The sequence below is a fragment of the Anomalospiza imberbis genome, chromosome 3 (genome assembly GCF_031753505.1).
Source record: "Anomalospiza imberbis isolate Cuckoo-Finch-1a 21T00152 chromosome 3, ASM3175350v1, whole genome shotgun sequence".
In the NCBI taxonomy this organism is placed as follows: domain Eukaryota; kingdom Metazoa; phylum Chordata; class Aves; order Passeriformes; family Viduidae; genus Anomalospiza; species Anomalospiza imberbis.
In genome coordinates, this window is record NC_089683.1 from 67,898,267 (window position 1) to 67,917,221 (window position 18,955).

Consider the following 18,955-nt stretch of genomic DNA (forward strand, 5'->3'; position numbering starts at 1 on the left):
TTTTTTTTTTTTTTTTACCTCACAATAACACAGGTGTCTCCAGACTCTCCAAGTCTGTTTAGAACATGAGCTGTGCCATGTTTCAATTTGGGAATTATAGAGCTCTCTCTCCATATATCATTCAGGTGTGGTCTAGTAGCATTAACAGCTTGATGCAATAATTAACAGGAAATTGCAGAAAGACAAGCGAACTGCTGCCGAGAACTACAAACAGCTTGGCATGCTGTGGGAAAGGAGCAGCTGTGTCATCCTATTTAAAAGAGAGCCTGAGACAAGAAACCCGAGTCCTTTTGGGCGGGTGAGCAGCCTCCAGGGAGTTGTTGCTGTCGATTTATTTCACTTGGTGCTGGATCCCCCTGCACCTCAGGTAGGCTATTCCTAGACTTACTCTACATGTGTAGTCCAGTTTTCTGCGAAAAGGGATTTTGAATAATGTTTGACAGCGTTCCTTTCCTCAGTGTTTCTGGTAGCACACAGTGAACTAGCAGGTTCTAGTTCACTGTGTCTGTGTTTCAGGGACGTCTAGGGAAACATGAACCATACGGGCCTTGGATAAAATCTTGTTTTAAGCCAGTAGCTCTACAAAAAGTAGCTTTTAGATGAAAGCTTGAAATGAAACAAAAAAATCTTTTGTCTTAAACAGGAAAACTGCAGCTGAGATTCTCAGATATCTGATTCCAGCTCACAGACTTTTATGGGACTTTCAGCCCAGAAAGTAGAGCAGAAGATAGATGTTTATTTTTCAGGTACAGGCTCCTCAGAGTGCGGTGCAGTGGGCAGGAGAGATTGTCTCTAAAAATCCAGCAGCACTCCCTCATAGCAGGAAAATAATATTTTGCTGCATTATTTGGGTGACATTGCCCTCTGCCTTTCTTAGAGTAGGCAGCTGATGGCAGGTGCTTCTACAGTGCCCACTGCCCTCTCAGTATTACTGGCTGCTCTCATACATAGTCTCAGGCCAAAAGCTGGGGATAGATTTGTGCAGATCTTCTTTCTTTCTCTCCCCTTTGTCTGTCCTCTTATCTTCTGCATTTCCACAGGTGCTGTAATGATAGAGGCAGGACCAGACAACAGGGTACCCTGAGTCATCTGCAAATACATGTGTCTATATACTCCTCATCTGGCCTTTACTGAGGAGGTTTTTTTACTCCTGGAAGTGAAAAGTATCTATTTTTATTCTGATTTCACTGACTTTACTGGTTCATGTTACAGCCACCAGATACAGTTATACTCAAGACGCTGATCTTGCTAGAGACATCTTCAAAACAGAAAGACCTGTCAACATCTTGCTGAATTACAGCTTTTTTAGTGAGGGCTTTAAAATATCTTAGGTCACTTGAACAGAATGGAGACTTGCAAACTAAAGAGAACAGAGTCACTACTTAATGCACTCAATAGTACCTATCTATAAAGGTCTTAAAGTAACTTGGTCGGGAGCATAATTAGAGACGGAGCTTGGTAGCACTCAATTTTTATCAGTCTGATTATTTTACACAAGCCTGGTCACACAAGTGCTGGTCTGGACTGACATAGCCTCTATAACCACATCAGTAATACAAAGCTATTTCACACAGGTCAATGTCATACAGATGTTTTATCAAATTCTGTTAGAATTTTTTTACATTTCAGAAATTAAAAAAGAGAGGCTTTGATGCAAAAAAAAAAATCAGATATTTTGCTGGGATGATTCTCTGAAATCAGATAGGGTGATCAAATACTGTTTGTGCTTTCTGGGGAAATGGGGGAGGCCCAGTAGCCTACCATTTCCCTTGCATCTGTTACATTGAGCCACACTAAGTGCCCTGTTAATTTCTGTTTCTCATATAAGTGTTCTTCTTTGTGCTACGTGGAATAAAACTAAAATAGGTTAATCATTAACTAATTGTGCCAGTAGCAGCTGAACAGTCTCATGTGTTCGCAACTGAAAGTAATCTAGAGTCTGTTTTTTGCTTTTTTGTAGGTACTGATATATTCCATATTGTTGAGTCTTGCAGCAGCAAATGAAAAACATGTATTTATTCCTCCTTTCCATTTTACCTTTGCTTTTGAAAGTCACTGGCACCAAAGATGTTATATTTGGTCATAATAATTTCACAGAATATCAAGTGGGCAACATGAACCTCATTCTCTCTGTCCCGCATGGTGGATCAATGGAACCTAAAGACATCCCTGATCGAGAGGCTGCCTGTTGGGATGTGATGACATCCTCTTGTATTTTCTCTCATGACTGTCCTCCTGGAAGTAGTCAAAATGCTGTGAAGTGCAAAGTGTCTACCAACCAAGACAGGTATACTATAGAGGTGGCTCAGGCTCTTGCTGAAGAAATCAACAAAATTACTGATGGCTTCTTCCCACATATCATCATAAACCATCTACAGAGGTTCAAGATGGATGCTAACAGGGAAAAGGAAGAAGCTTCCTTTGGAATTCCCCAAGCAGAACAGGCCTGGGAGGACTATATGGGATTTTTGACCACTGCAAAATCACAGATGTCAGGGGGCCTAATTCTGGATATCCACGGACAAGCACATCCTGAAAGGTGGATAGAACTAGGTTACACACTTTCAAAAACTTCCCTTAACTCGGGTGTCTTTTCTGCATCGAATTCCTCAATTAGGCATCTGGCCAGTCAGGTGGTCAATGTGTCTTCTGAGACTTTGGTTGCAGGGAACAGAAGTTTGGGTAAATATATTGAAGGACAAAATAAGAGTTATGTTTGTGTGCCTTCTCCATCTAATCCTAGCCCAAATAATGGAAGCTATTATAGTGGTGGGTACATAACAAAGACTTTTGGTTCCCGTAGTTCTGGCACCATTGATGCCATTCAGCTTGAACTGCCCCAGTGGGTGAGGGCAGCTGAAGAGCGTCACAGATTTTGTAAAGCACTGGCAAGGGCTGTAATGAAATTCTGGCAAACTAACTACTGCAGCCAGCAGAAGCACAAACTTCCGCCATGCTGAAAGAGGCTGTCCTGTGAAGATGCCTTTCCTTAATAGAGTAGTTATTATAGTTATTATATATAGTCTGGATCAATCAAACAACTCATTCATCTGGAACGTTTAAGTGCAATATAATTGTGGATGCAGGTAGAAAGAAACCATCCTGCAAAGAAATGCATCAAGATAGAGGAAATCCACAGTTAATACCAACAAATCCATTAACACACACCTTTGTACCAGACCCAGCATTGAAAAGACTGCTGTAAGATGAGTGGGTGCAAGCATCACTTGCCTATGCTTAATTTCTTTCCAGTCTCATCCTCTGTTTTGAAGAGCAGGATAAACAACTAATCTTCTAATAAATTCTGTGCAATGCCTTAGTAGATTATCTGTTCAAAAAATTAAATGTCTCTGCTTTTCTTTTGACACTTAAGAAAGACAGTTGGATAATATAATTGTATAAAATGGTTGGGGCCAGGACCAGTTTCCGTTTGGTGCTTATAAAGGCTTAGGGTTTGGAAGTAAACAGTAATGCTGAGCAATGACATGCAGTCTGATCTACCCCAGTTTTTTTTTAATATAATGAATCATGAAAAAAAGATCTGATACCACTTACAGCACTCTAACTTTGTCACACTTTAAATAGCATAACAGTAAGGTAGTGACTGGGCGGAAGGCTGATAAAGATAGCACACACACATCATGCATTTTTGACAGTTTTCCTTACAGCATGATTCCCTCCTTTCCCTCCTGAGAGCTTGTCCATTATTTCACTCACCATAGGATTAAACACTTGATTTTTACTGGCAATAGTACTCCATTATGGATAGTTTCTGCACAGTGGAGAATATAGTGGCATGAATAGCCATGACTATAAGTCAACTCCTAGAAAACACAGGCAATTAATAAAGAAAACTGATGGGAAAAGGAAGCGAGACTGAAAAGGTTATAATTTGAAAATTAAGAACCTATGAAATCCTAGCACTGCTAAAAGTTTGGTAAAAAGAAAATATTGAGTAAATAGTCAGTTTTGAGGAAGTAAGTAGTCAGTGAATTAACAGAAGAGAAGTGGGATATCTGCATCTTGCAACCACAGTAAAATAATTTAGGCCTGACTGTTAGCAGGGACAAGGCCTGACTGTTAGTAGGGACAATGCCAAAAAGAAAATATTGTATCACATATGATAAAACGTAACATATATGAGCATCAAAAAATGTGTAAGGATCTCTCTGAACTTGAACTGTGCACTTTTAATAACCTTTGAAGGATAGGCAATTTCCAGGTAAATGAAGAAGACTTTACGTAGCTTTCAAAATGACATAGGACTCAGAACTGCAAGAATGTTACCTTTCATATGCTAACTGCTAAATCACGGGTCAGACGAACACAAACAGTAAATGGCAGATCACTCTTTATTTGGTGCCACTTGGTTTGTCAGACAAGTCTGATTTTAGTATTGATCACAAGGCTGGCTAATGTGGTGGGCTGACTCTGGCAGGCACCAAGTGCCCACTCAGTTTCTTGCTTGCTTCCTCACTTGTCCCAGTGGGATGGGGAAGAGATATGGAAGAGCAAAAGTGAGAAAATTCTTGGGCCACAATGAAGACACCTTAATAGGTGAAGCTAAGCTGCATGTGCAAGCAAAGCAAAACAAGAAATTCAAGCACTGCTTGCCACCAGAAGGCAGATGTTTGTTTAGCCACTTCCTGGGAAACAGGGCCTCAGCACACATAATGGGAAGACAACTTGGGAAGACAAACATTATAACCATGAACATCTTGGTTTCCCCTCTCCATTCCATGAAGATCTTATATGGTATGGGCTGTCCTAGATGTGTCCCTTCCCAGCTTACTCACTGTCTGTGGGAAAAAAACCACCTTGTTGTGCTGGCATTGCTCAGCAGTAGCCAAAACACTGGTATGTTATCAACACTGTTTTATTTACTAATCCAGGACCCAGCACCATACAGGCTGCTATGGAGAAAATTACATGAATCCCTGCCAGATCCAGTACAGCTGATCATAAGAATTTGAAATATACTCCCACAAGATATTTTGCAGCTACCCTTAAATCCACCATAGCCTTGTTGCAAGTTGAAGGCAGGTAAATAATTGCAAGTCATTATATATTCAGTTGTTGAGAAGAATGTCTTTTCAAGAAAGGCAGCAGGTCAAACACCATTCAATACCAGTGATATAGAAAACCTGCTATTTTCCCCAAAATAATAGGTAATAATATCACTAGTTATATGCATTATCACTAGTTATATGCATTATTATATGCATATGCAATTACCTTTTTTTTCACTAAGGTGAGACACTTGGCACCATTTGTAGGCTTAGCCAAAGGATGAAAATGTGTTCTGTGCTCTGATGTTATGACAATGTTATGACTTTGTCCTGGAATGCTAAAATGCAAGAAAAGATTTGTGGAATCATGATGGATAATTAATTGAATATGAATTCAGCAGACACTTTTCTGGCTTAGAGGATGAATACACTCTTTGAAAGCATAAGCAAGGAACAAACAGGCAGAAACAGCAGGACATATTAACTCTTTGTTGACTTTATGATTAATCTGGCAGGAAAAAAATATTCAATATTCAGAAGTTCAAACTGGACAAATTGAAGCAGAGAGGAAATCAGCGATTTTGACATAGAAAGTAACTGTCAGCAAATATACATTAAGTCAAATGGGCTTTTCAGTATCTAGTTATAATCATACACTGGCTTTATTAGAATTTATTCTTTGCGTGGATTGGAAAAGAAGTAAAGATCTGTTTTCTATATGTTCTACTTAATAATGAAATAGATTTAAATGTAGTTGAAAAGAAAAACTGAGAAAAAATAACAAAAGAAATCTGCTAATCCACTTAAATGAAGAAATGAAACTACATTTATGTGTCTTGACTCAAGTCGCCAATGGAATCTGGATCCTTTTCCTGTCCCTTGTGACCAGACTTCTCAGCTTTGATCCTTTGAAGACCTTAAAAAAAATTCAAGAACTAATTAACATACTAAGGTGAATAGACCAGATTGATAGCATTTTGTTACAGCAGAGACAAAAAATATTTTTTTGTGCACATAGCTTACAGAAAAGTCTGATTTCATTTTGTTGTAAATCCATTGCAGTGCCGTTGGCTTCAGAGTATTTTATTTTCTTTTTCAGGAAGAAAACGAAACACAGATTTCCAAAGTACATTAATAGTCAGAAAAGTAGCATATGTGCCAACCATTTGAACACTGTGCTCCTGAGTTTTTTCTGACACGCTGTAATGCTGCATGTACAAGGATTAGGTCATATGTATTGGAATGCAGAGCTGGAATGCAGAGCTGGAATGCAAAGTATCCTATTAATCCCACCTAACGGGCCATGTAGGATCTAGCTCTGATCCAAGTCAGTTTTCTAGGTACCCTCTACAGAAAGGGATCAGCACGTTTGCTAGGGGTGATTAATTTTGTCCTATGATATGTGGGATAGACAAGCCTGTGGAATATTCTGATCTTGCTCCATAGAAGAAACACCTAAGCTTTGCTAGTCAGCTTGCAATAGATCAGATCATTAATATCCATAAAATAGTACTACCTTAAAATACTCAAAGCTTTGGACAGATGGGAATCAATAGGTTTGGGGCTGGTTAAAAGAATCCAGTCTGAGCAAAACATTACTGACATGAGGTTGAACAGGAGGAGTAAACATCTGCCAATACTCACTGTTTGGCATGCTCGCTTCAATTGGATTCTCAAGCTTCCACCAAAGTTGGAGTTGGAGTTGGATAGGGAGTAATGCAAATCATATTAGAAAATTAAATTGAGAAGCAGACAATTAACAGCAGAATGTCAGAGTATGTCACTGTAATAAAGTACAAGTGCTAATGGCTTCTGAGGTATGAGCACTACCACAAAAGGTAGAAAACACTTGTGCTTACCTCATAGATAGGAAGAAACCCAAACACTGCACCAGCCTCTTTGCTTACAAACTCTAAAGTTTCCAAAGGTTGGAGCTGACCAAGGGAAGCCAAAGTCAGTGCATTAGTAGCTAAAGACAAAAGGTAATGAAGACATTCTTACTACAACTGCAAGAGAAGTTTTATATTCCTGTGACTTTTAAGGTTAAAGCCAGGTAAAGATGGAAGAGCTTCACTGATATTCAATTAGAGTTGTAGAAAGTATATGTAATGAAATCTAACTCTCCTGGCTTCTGATTTAGTAGGAACCCTGAAAGAACTATTGTATGCAACCAGGAATTCACTGTTATTCTATTATTTTCACACATCCTTAGAGTAAACTTAAGATATTTAGGATTTCTGTTGGAGCGGAGGAAGACTCTAGGGTTTCTTTTACATGTTTAAACCAGTTAATCAGTTTGTGCTACCTTCTAAACTGAAATTTGGAAATGTGAAAAATGAGAATGAAAACCACAGAGATTTCTTAGATCTCTCTGTTTTTGCATTTTTGTCTAGCTTGTCCATTGAATGAGAAAGATATGTAGGGTTATTTATGGATAATTTTTAAATGAGAAATACAATTTAAATTCCTATACATTGCACAGAACATAAATTTGTCATATACATTAGCTACCTTTTCAGGAGCCAGAGCTCTGAAAAACTTGAAGCCATGAACTGCTTCCTCATGTCCAGCCTTTTCAAAATCTGAAGATGATCCGGTCAGTGACTTCAACCTGTACATACAAGACAGAAAAAATCTGAAGTTCCTATCAAAATGACAGTTATGAACACAATAGTCATATATGACTCCAAAATGAAATTTGAACTAGGCTCCAAAGTGAAATTATTTTGAAGTATAAGTGATTTCATATATCTTCAAAATATAATTTATATTAGGAGCTTCATAGGTGTCATGGAGTGCTTCACTAATATTTTGTCAATCCAGGTATGGCTGTCACCTGTAGAAGGCAGGAAATCTTAATATAAACACCATTTACAAGAGTTATGTGCTAACTCTCTGGTAATGACTTTTCAGCATTTCTTTAAGTTCTCACTAGAACACCTGAATGTGACTTTCATAACAAAGGTGTCCTCTGCTCATATGTCTGGTTTCCAAATTTAGTCATGAGAAGAAATTATCTGGAGTGTCTGTTAGTGCAGATTAGCAGTTGCCTTTATAATCAGAAAAATAAGTCAGGTTACACAAGATAAGGAACTACAGGGAGAAACTGAGACCTTTCTTCTATGTGGCTCTATCTACCTCCTGGCATTTTTCAATCTATCTCCTGAGATGTTTGTTTAAACTGTAAGCACCTATGCTGCTCAGATGGGTTTGTGCCTTTTCAAGTACATTCACATTTGGGGAATATTTTCCCCCAGCTTTCTCCTGGAGAAGCTGGCTGGTCATGGTGTGGCCAGGTGCACTGTTTGCTGGGTAAAAAAATGACTGGATGGCCAGGCCCAGAGAGTGGTGAGGAATGGAATTAAATCCAGCTGGCACTCAGTCACAAGTGGTGTTCTCCAGGGCTTACTGATGGGCCCAGTTCTGTTTAATATCTTTATTAATGATCTGGAGGAGGAAATTGAGTGCACCCTCAGTAAGTTCGCAGATCACAGCAAGTTGGATGGGAATGTTGATCTGCTGGACCGTGGAAAACCTCTGCAGAGGGACCTGGATAGGCTGGACTAATGGGCCAAGGCCAATGGTATGAGTTGCAACAAGGCCAGGTGTCAGGTCCTGCCCTTGGGTCACAAGAACCCCTGATAGTGCTGCAGGCTGGGGCAGAGTGGCTGGAAAGCTGCCTCGTGGAAAAGGGCCTGGAGGTGCTGAACATGAGTCAGCTGTGCCCAGGTGGCCAAGAAGGACAATGGCACATAGTCACTAGCTCAGCTGGCTAAAGCATAGTGCTCATAATGCTAAAGCTGTGGGCTTGATCCCTGTAAAGGTCATTCACTTAAGAATTGGACTTGATGATCCTTGTGGGTCCCTTCCAACTCAGAATATTCTGGGATATCCAATCTGTGATTTACAAATAGTGTGGCCAGCAGGACTATGCGTGATTGTCCTCCTATACTCGGCACTGGTAAGGGCACACTTCAAGTGCTGTGTCCAGTTCTGGGCCCCTCAATTCAGGAAGAATGTTGAGGTACTGGAGTGAGTCCAGAGAAGGGCAACAGAAGTGGTGAAGGATTGAGAGGATAAGTCCTATGAGGAGCAGATGGGAGAGCTGAAGTTGTTTAGCCTGGAGAAAAGCTGTAGTCAGGTGGGGGTTGGCCTCTTTTCCCAGATGACAACAGGACAAGAGTCTCAAGTTCCACCAGAGGAGATTTAGCTTAGATATCAGGAAAAGTTTGCTTGCTAAAAGGGTAATAAGGCAGGGGAACAGGCTGCCCAGGGAGGTGGTGGAGTCACCACTGTTCCTGAAAGTGTTCAAAAGGCATCTGGATGTAGCATTTGAGGGATATGGTTTACAAGTGAATATGGTGGTCCTTGGTTAATGGTTGGATGCGATGATCTTAGAAATATTTTCCAACCTTAATGGTTCTATGATTCAATGAATATATATCTGTAAATACCACTTTAACACGATTTTTTAATTGAGATCCTAAAATGTTATCTTGGTGATGAATATCATATGAGTTATCCAATAAGTGATTTATACTAGCATGGCAAAGATAAGTGACTTATCCTAAGACAATTGTCTGCATCCTGCAAAGTACAAAGCCTAGCATCCATAAGTAACACAACCTTTTGGAGGATGGTTGGCTAGCTCTCCATTACAATATTTGGTACAGTTAATCCAGAGGAACCAAGTCACTCTTGAGGTGACAGCACACAAAGTTTGTAGAAAGATAATACTGAAACTTTCTATTGCACGGAGTGTGGCTGCTTTTTTTTCTCTAGTTCTCTAGACAGTTAAGCATTTCCTATTTTCTTGCTCTTTGTCTGTTTAGTTAATGTGTTTAAATGTATGATAGCCATTCTCCTTTACTGAAATATTTGAAGAATACTCAAAAAGTTATCATACTTTGACACAGGCATGTAATTTATGGAAAGTTTCTTTCAGGTTAGCTGACTCAGTGACTCTGGAACTTTGGTTCCAGAGGTTTCAAACTGGCTACTGACTATTCAGAGGAACTACAGGGGTCCTTCAAACACAGCCAAGCACTTCTCTGTATTGATGAATTACTGTTCTAACTGCAGTGACACTACTCATATTAGTAAAAACTCCACGGAATAATAATTATTAGCAGGATACCAAATTAAATGGGGTAACAGTAAAGCACCTTAGAGATTTTCCATTGTCCCAAATTACTTTGCTTGAAAGGCAGCCTAAGAATGGACATGGTTTATGAAACCTTACCACTAAACATGCATGAATTTTTAAGTCCTAAATATTTTTTTTCCATATTTGGACTCCTTTGTTACTTAAGACACTGTGTGTATTGCCTCTGAAGACGCCTTCTTCAATATTTCTGTTCACTTGGTTAATCCACTAATTAATGAACCAGAGTGTTTCAGGACTAGAAATATGCACTTAAACTAACAGGCCAAGGTTCTCTGACTGGACTTGTAACTAACCCATCTCCTTTAAGAATTCTACCTAGAAGAAAAGTTCAACACTGCTATTGAACACACATTTATGCCAGTTTCAGAATGCCATGACCTGTGAATACTCTACCCATGTATGTGAATGTATCCATAACATCCCAGCAAGTTTAAGATGACCATTTCTTAAACTGAAAGATTAAACTTGGTTTATTCTTCTAGAAGGATTTGTATTTTGCTCAAAACTATTCACATTAAGCTGTTCAGGCAACAGGCTGCTAACATGAACAGCATATATAATATACAACCTCTAATTAGACTAAAAGCTGAGACAAGTATTTAGTCATCACTATTACTGAGTTCAAACCTTGAACGTCACCTAATCCTGACTGTCACCAAGTCATAAAAAGGAAAAGATTTATCCATACTGGGTCAAAAACCATCTTTAAAAAGATTTTTCTCAATAACAAATATTACTTTTTTTTTCTGACTTTCAGATGAAAGGTGTTTTGTTTCAGATGAAAGGTGTTTTAAAAACTGTTCCCCCAATCATACATGTATGTAAATGTATGAGATCTTACTTGTCTCTGTCCAGCACGAGAGGATATATAACCTTCTTCTTTTCCATATGTTTGCTCTCCTCTTTAATTATAGCAGAAAAATCATTAACATCAGAAGGCAAAATCAACCGACTGGTATCTGTTAAGTCAAACTTCCTGGCTTGTCCAAAGTAACCAAAAAAATATCCAGTCCTGGCATGCCAAAGCCTACAGACATAGTAGAAGCAGTGCGAAAGAATAGGAAAGAAAAATGGATATTTTTAGAAGTGGAACAGAAGTAAGATAATTGTGTACATTATCAAATTCTGTAGCACTGTTCTACAGTTCAGTGTGCTAGTCATAAAAAACATCAGTGAGATTGTTTTTATAATTTAAATAATTTGAGAGTGAAAAAAAAATCAGAAAGTTGTTGTAAAAAACAGAAAAAAATCCACTTCATGTTTGTATTTACAAAAATGAAAAGTAAATGTACCAAAATCCTGAATTGTTCCTGCAGTAAACTCTGCCACCAGAGTAGGACACAAAATTTCTGCATTTAATACTTCCAAAAAACCAAGAGAAACCCCTTCAAAGTCACTTGTTAGCTGAGAAGGAATTATAGTGGTCTATGAAGTATCTTCAAGCTTCCATGGTCTAATTGCATACATATTGATTAGATGCCATGCTTAGGATCCATGTCAATTTAACAAGTACTGAAAGCTAAAACAGGATTAGAGCAGGAGGTAATTTAAAAAATTATGTAGCCATTACCTATGTGTAAAAGTAAAGCAAGGGCTGAAAGAAAATGACAGTCTGCAAAAGATCTGACTTCTGGAGAAGTGTTACATTAAAACCAGCTCTTTTGGGTGCAGAACAGAAAATGCATGCAGTGCATTTTATTTAAGTGCACTGTATTTAAAGTTCTAGTCTATATACAAGTGCAGCAAGAAAAGGAACTTTGAAGATAGCTCAACTGATTTGCCACAGCAGTAAGAAGTGTTAGTCATTTTATACCTGACTGAACCATCAATGGATGCTGTCACTACCACATTTTTCTCCTCTTCAATAAATAAGTCAACCACTTCAGCAGCATGTGCCCTCCAGCAGAGCTCCTCCTTTATTTCCTGAGGGGAAAAAGGCAACATAACCACATTTGAGGTAGTTCTGTACCCGACCATGGTTGCTAGCTTAGTGGATTTATCAGCATGTCTTTCTTAAAATTAGAAGAGATGAAAAAAATAATCCCTTCATGAAACAGCCTGCAAATGGCAAAAGGTAGAAACACCACCCAGGGGACATGGATAAATTCATTCTTAATATACCTTCTTTGAACACAATGAAATAATGCTAACACCATTTTACTTACAGTTTTTTTCCCCCACAGCATCAAGTTATTATTTCAAGCACAAAACACCATCTTTATATGCAGAAAACATTCCCCTGTAGAGCTCTGCATTTTTTTTTTTTTTCTGTCTGGGTATACTGTTCAAAAAGAAGGTCTTAAAGGTAATTCCTTACATTTTTTCTATTTCGTGAATCTTCTAAGAATGAGGCCATGTTCCAGCGAAAAATATATCCCTCTGTTGCAGAAAGGAGAAAGCAAAACACCAGTAAGTTTCTTTAGTGCTATACCTTCACTTGCTCCTGCTGTTTACTCTCAGTAGACTCGGGGCAGAATAACGCAGAGAAAACAGTTCAGTTTGTTTACAGTGAATATAACTGTCTTATTGTCAAGCTCAGAGTAGAAATAATGGACTGTTCATTAATATGCAAAGAAACACATATGCAAGTTGTGAACAATGTGTCATTAACTGGATAGGTTTGAAATGGAAGATAAAGCTTTTTCTTTAAATTATGAGTGAAAAACAAGAGTTATCTTGTCAAGAGAGTTGTCTATTGCACAGCCGAGGTATGAGAGCTTCCTGGGGATTACACTGGTTTTCAATCCTGGCAAAATGGACAAAGTTTAATTAACTGTATACATAATGAATGCTTAATGTTTTACAACCTTTTAGTGCACTCATGTGAAACTAGAATCAAAGAACCACTTTCCTTATCATCCACAACTTCTCTGTTTCCTGCCTAGGCTCCCCCTCTCCTGATGAAGTTGCCTCCTACTTCTCATTTCTACTACAAGACAAAGGAATATTTTGTGTAATTCCAACTTTCATACCAGTCACATTTGATTTCTAGGACTGTACATTTGCAAGCAAGGGAGGACGCAGGCAGAGAAGATGACCTTTTTATAACAAGGAGAAATCTGTAGAGGGGAAAGAAAATTGGTAGCAGCACTGCAGATAAAAGAGTGTGGAAAGCATGAAAAGCAAATACACAGTGACACAAACACAAAAAGGCAAAGGGAGAGCATCAAATGAGTAGGCAGTAGGGTGGATGCTTTTCCACAATTAATTGAAATTCTGTTCAGTGCATGCTGCCTTTCTGAACTCATTTACTCATTTGAATCAGAGAGGAGTGGAAACTCATCATCATTTTCAGTATAAAGTCAAATTATTGCTCAATTTTGAAACAAAAGGGGAAAAATCCCTTGCTCCATCCAATACCTGACCACATAGGAGCAGGAAGCTGGCAGAAAACAGTTCTAATATGTATTTTAAAAGAAAAGTGAGACATTATGACAGACACAGAAATGGAAAATTGCCAGGGGGATTCCAAAGGTTTGAAGAAGAATCACACAGCAGATAAACTTTTGAACATTCTGCCAAACAAAAGCCAGACTTCATGTGAAATTAAATATCCAGCAATGAGCTGCTAGTATTGAGAAGTGCTTTTCCTATATAGCTGTGTACTGTTGGAGCCATTACTGTGCACTCCGTATCAGTGTTTGAATCACAGCTCTTGGTACAGCCCAAGTTGCAAATTTTTATTTAGTATTATTGCCATGGAACTGAAATTTTTTGCTTGTAATCTTTGCTCTTGGGATCAATATCACAATTTAGATTTAGGGCATGTAAATGAAGAAAATTTAAATGTCTTTTATGAAAACAATTCTACTGATAACATGATAACACTAAACTTCAATCTACCATCCTTTCATAAAACAAAACATCTTTTACAATTATTTAATTATAGCTTTTATGGAGAAAACCTGACAGCAGTTGGACCATCATTTTCACATTTCTGGCACATTTACACCATGATATTTTCTTGTCCTACTGACTGTCCTGAACAAAATGACGAACATGTTTACTCACCTGTACTGCCTGTCAAAAGAATTTTAGTGAAGATGTCTGTACACAGTACTGTCAGAGGACCTGAGGGATGTCCTGAAAATGGCAGAAGTTCTTTCATCAAGTTTCCCTAAAACAAACAAACAAACAAACAAACAAATACCCCCCACATATTTATCTTATAATACCTACACTGAAAACATTAACTTATCAGAATTTGAGTGCCACTGATTTTATATAGTCAACATTACTGAGCTCATATCTTTTCAGAAAACTGCAAAGGTGGTAAATTCCTAAGTCCACCAAATGATGAAGATAGCTGTGTATTCTTCTGGATTGCTGTCTCTTGCATGTTGAAAGGACAAGCTCTTTAATTCTTCAGGCAAGTCAGTCTAGTTGTAGCTACCCCTACTTCACCACTTAGCCCTCATTTGCTATGGTATAACATCAGAATGCCCCTCATTTGCTACTGAAATGTTTTTTGCTGCAAATGGGCCCATAATGTCTCCTTCACCAGCTTGTTCTATTTTTCAAGTTAGCACCAGCAGACTTTCTGCATTATTGCCTCTTCAGGACTGGGAGGGTGTGAGGGAGAATGTCTTGCTGATAAGGAGATTCTTATTTTGTCATCCATGTAATGATGATGACAATCAGTCCAGTGATGACACCATTGGCATATGAATTTGGAGATCCCTGTAGGAATCTAAGCACACTAATATATCAACTGTGAAGAAAACAAAACCCAACAAAGCTCACACCTACTATACTTGGATACATTTACCCACCATCATTTTCTATTTTGCATAAAACGTCTGCAAGTTACCCCACCATCTTTCTGAAAAATTCTTCCCATGACTTGCTTTAGCTGGGATTCCTGTTAAAGCCTTACATGGCTGACTTTTTATGATCAATGTCTGCTACAATGAGCAATATTACCAATCAACCAATCATATCATGGTACTTTCCCTTCTTGCTGTATTTACTCTGTGTATCTTATTTAGAGTAACATGATGCCTGGAAAAGTCCTATAGATCTGAGGTGATATGACAAATAAGCCTTTCCCATTTCAAGCCCATAACAGTAGTTATTTTACCTTCCCCCTTGAATCCTTGTATACTCCTATTTGAAAGTCAGAATTGCTAGTGATAAGTATCTGCCAAACACTTTGATGTTATGTTATGTGCTAGGACACTATTCTCTCCTGGTTTGTTACCCTACTAGTGCTAGCTAACATGTACAATTTTCCAGACATATTAAGCCTCTTCTGAGAGTAGGACACTCTGCCTTGCATATCATCCTTTTTTAGAAGGTAAGTGTTGTGGGTGAAAAATCAAATCCTAGACTTTCACATAAATTTAGATCAGTTTGTTATAATTACTTCAAATCATGTTTCCTTGTTTTCCACTTGCCATTAAACCCTGCTGCAATTACTAAAGCAGAACTCATTTGTGTCCATGGAAGAAACTGATAACCAAAAGATGCAATAAATATCTGCTTCTGCAATTGCTAGTTAAAGAGCAATTTTCCAAAGATTAGTGGCATTATCTTCTCAATGTTCCAGTTCCTTCCCAAAGACATTCAGTTGGCTACCTGAATACTCCATAGGCGGATACAGCTACTTTCATGAGCAGAAGCCAGCAGAGGTGACAGTCCTGCTCTAGCCTTCAACAACTGTTCATTCATCTTTGGATTTTGGGTGTCCGTACAGCTAGTTGTTTCTTCTGCTTTGGAACACAAATGATCATATATATTCTCAAAAGGTTTTAGTATTGCTTTTCAATGCACAGAAATTACATAACACAAGAAAAATAATTACATTTGAAAATAAAACCCATCATCAAGGTGGTGTTACTCTAAAAACATTAGTGGTATAGATAAAGATAACTGAAAAGGAATGGGAACAATCTTCATTATCTTAGCTAAACCAGCCAGAACTATTGCTCAGTGATGTAGGGGAACATCATTTAGAAGAGAGCCCTAGATTTTACAGGAAGGGCAAGCACAAATGAGAGTGGAGGAGGAGTGCAGGACAGTGGACAGCTACCAGGCAAATGTGCAGCCTCTGCATGAGGCTTCCTGAGATAACAATGAATTCAGCAGTGAAATTTAATAATGAGATGATACTTTAAAATTCGGGAATAATATATTTCTATACTTACTTCTCCAATTGAAAACTTTTGCTAAGCGCAAGGAGATGGTCACAGAGACCCATTCTGAGTTTCTGCTGTGACTTTTCCAGAGCTGGAGATGCTGGTAGGACCTTCATAGACATTCAGTGGATGCAAGACCTAACATCAGTGTATATTTCACTGGGCAACTACAAGGCTTAGGAATATTCTGGTTTTAGGGTGTGCTTTTTTCCCCAAATAAATTGATCTTAAATACATATTGCAGATGATAAAATTTCTTATTATTGGGAAATTCTGCTTTCCAGCAGAGGATTTCTAAGGGATTCAGAAGAACCTAGAGGATTTATTTCTTGCAAATTCACCAACTCATTTGCACAGCTTTAACTCTTAGGCACTAGGCTCTCCCTTGATTATGATTTTTTAAGGACAGACACCATAATGAAGAATTTTCTTTCTAAAATTTCACCTAGTTTCAAAGCTTTTGTATGTGAGGCCATTTACTGATGCTTGACTCAAGTTGGCTCTTGCTATACTATTTCAATAATTCATTGCTTGAATATTTATGTAGAAGAAAAGTGTGTATAGCTGACATTCCCAAACTCTGAAAGTGTTATCATGTCAGCTTAGAGAAAAAAAGCAATTAACGTCTTGCATATCCTGCATCCTAGCCTGGCTTTTGGGAAATAACTGCAAATCAGGAGGGAGAAGAAAATGATGAGATCTGTCATTCACATACCAAAAGTATCCCAATTATTCTAAACAATGTTTGCCAGACAAGCTGACAAACTCAGTTTCTACAAGAATCTGGGCAGAACTCGTGGATCAACATAAAAAAGAATGAAAAACATCTTTCTGTACCTGTTTTTATTTCAGTATTAATTTCATCACTTTCTGCATTTTTCTAAAAGAAAGGAATAAAATGTAAGAAAATTAGGAAGTGGAATTTGGATGTAACTACAGAACAGTTTATTAGTTGAAATTATTGTAAGAACCTATTTTTTTAGTTGGATTATTCAAATATTCCTCCAATTTTCACTGAGTATAAGCAAGAAACACTTTATTTGAAGAGAATAAACAGACAAACAAATCAAAACCAAAATTAATAGGAATTAAGGAGCATGTTAAATGTAAATTTAGCTGAATAGCCTTAATTTCTTAAGACAAGCAAAGTCAGTCACAATCGTGAATATAACCTTTGAGATCTCTTTGAGAATGTCATTCAGAACATGCATATAGTCTTGTTACTGCCTTGAGCAAAAATTAACAAAGTTTATAAATACATTTATACATATATAAACATTTACTCATGTCTGCATTTTCAGTAAGGGAATTTTCAGAAATCCTCATTTGTGCCTTGCCACACAGGCTTCTGAGGATCCCCAAGACTGAGAGTAATCAGTATACTGATGTCAGAAATTGCCAAGTCAAATAAGGCAGGGAAAACTCTGCGGCCTCGAGTGTTTGAGGTATCTCAGAAGAGGACAAGTCACTTAAATCTTATCCTACACATTTATATGTAAGGCTTGATGTATGTAACTTTCAGGGATATTTTTAAAGGCTGAAAATCACTTTCCATTTGTTATTCTAATGAGGACACAGCACAGTGTATTGGATACTTTAGTTTGCAGATGGCAATTAAGCCAGAGTTTGCTTGGGAATCTATCCAAGTGCCATGTTCTGCTGAAACAACATGCTGGTAAGAATCTGAGAGATAGAAGGATTTTCCTCTTTTTGCCTACTTACTTTTTATTGCTCTGCAAGTATGGCATGTCCTTCTGGCATAGAAGGCCAAAAAGTGTCACAAAACCTATAACACTATCCTTAGCAAAAATATACAGATTGAGACACTAATACAGTGATAATAATAATAAAAAAAAAAAACTTACATTTGAAAGAGTGTATCCAAACAAGTGTGGCTCCAATGTTGAAGTGGTTCTGCTTTTTTCAAGTACTTAATAATTTTTCTATTTTACCTTCCCCCTTGAATCCTTGTATACCCCTATTTGAAAGTCAGAATTGCTAGTGATAGGTATCTGCCAAACACTTCGATAGTTAGCTATTCCATGTGTCAGAGAACCAGCTGGCTAACAAAGGATTCTTAATGCACCGTGACAGTCAGTTTAACAAAGCTAAACAAAGCTTTGTTAATTCTTCATAATTCTTCATAATTCTTCATAATTCTTAATTCCGAATTTCTTCATAATTCATAATTCTTAATTGCTTCATAATTCTTGATATTTAGTTTTGTGGGCAGTGTTAGGGAGGCATTTTAGTAAGTTACAGTATTTTAAAATCAAAACCAAAAAGAAAACAGAAATTTGTTTTGAATGCTACCAAATCCATCAAACCACCATACCTACCTCATGTAGGTCCAAAGAAGTTCCCTTATGCTCTGCAATGGCACTGGCATCGCTCCTCACAGAAGGAGTAGGGGACAGGGAACTTCTTTTCCTGTGTGAAAGAAATTATTGAAGATCACTGACATTCTTAAAGATACTATTTGATACCTGGAAATCAACATCACTCAGCATTAAAAAAACATAATAAAATAGTACTTAAACTGATTAGAATGATTAGACTAAGAGTTATTTATTTTATATATTTTTTAAAGTAACTAGGCAATATTTGCATATTACACAGCCAACCTCTCCTGGCAGGAGTTT

The 18,955-nt window shown here is 37.8% G+C and overlaps 1 protein-coding gene and 2 long non-coding RNA genes across 11 annotated transcripts in view; 1 reads left to right on the forward strand and 2 right to left on the reverse strand.

The window, feature by feature from the left end:
* The window catches only part of WDR64 (WD repeat domain 64), a 259,862-nt gene that overhangs the window by 188,409 nt on the left and 52,498 nt on the right, over positions 1-18,955 (reverse strand). For 4 of the 8 annotated variants that reach the window (XM_068184940.1, XM_068184936.1, XM_068184938.1 and 1 more), the window contains 11 exons: positions 18,653-18,743; positions 17,151-17,193; positions 15,754-15,887; positions 14,188-14,293; positions 12,494-12,555; positions 11,990-12,099; positions 11,018-11,203; positions 7,521-7,620; positions 6,869-6,943; positions 6,654-6,687; positions 5,813-5,925 (listed from right to left, as the gene is read on the reverse strand). In XM_068184940.1, the coding sequence (XP_068041041.1) occupies positions 5,837-5,925; positions 6,654-6,687; positions 6,869-6,943; positions 7,521-7,620; positions 11,018-11,203; positions 11,990-12,099; positions 12,494-12,555; positions 14,188-14,293; positions 15,754-15,887; positions 17,151-17,193; positions 18,653-18,743 (1,030 nt within the window). In that variant the 3' untranslated portion in view covers positions 5,813-5,836. Of the gene's footprint in view, positions 1-5,812; positions 5,926-6,653; positions 6,688-6,868; positions 6,944-7,520; positions 7,621-11,017; positions 11,204-11,989; positions 12,100-12,492; positions 12,556-14,187; positions 14,294-15,753; positions 15,888-17,150; positions 17,194-18,652; positions 18,744-18,955 lie in introns of those variants that run through there. The other 4 variants (XM_068184941.1, XM_068184939.1, XM_068184942.1 and 1 more) reach the window with 3 other exon arrangements.
* On the forward strand, positions 510-3,001 carry LOC137471007 (uncharacterized). Its single transcript, XR_010997351.1, has 2 exons — positions 510-746; positions 1,961-3,001. It is a non-coding gene; the product is annotated as an uncharacterized lncRNA (long non-coding RNA).
* LOC137471009 (uncharacterized) lies at positions 4,335-5,312 on the reverse strand. 2 transcript variants are annotated; one of them, XR_010997354.1, is made up of 2 exons: positions 5,236-5,312; positions 4,335-4,660 (listed from the first exon to the last, which is right to left on the reverse strand). It is a non-coding gene; the product is annotated as an uncharacterized lncRNA (long non-coding RNA). The 2 variants fall into 2 exon arrangements; XR_010997353.1 differs by having other exon boundaries at positions 4,335-5,147.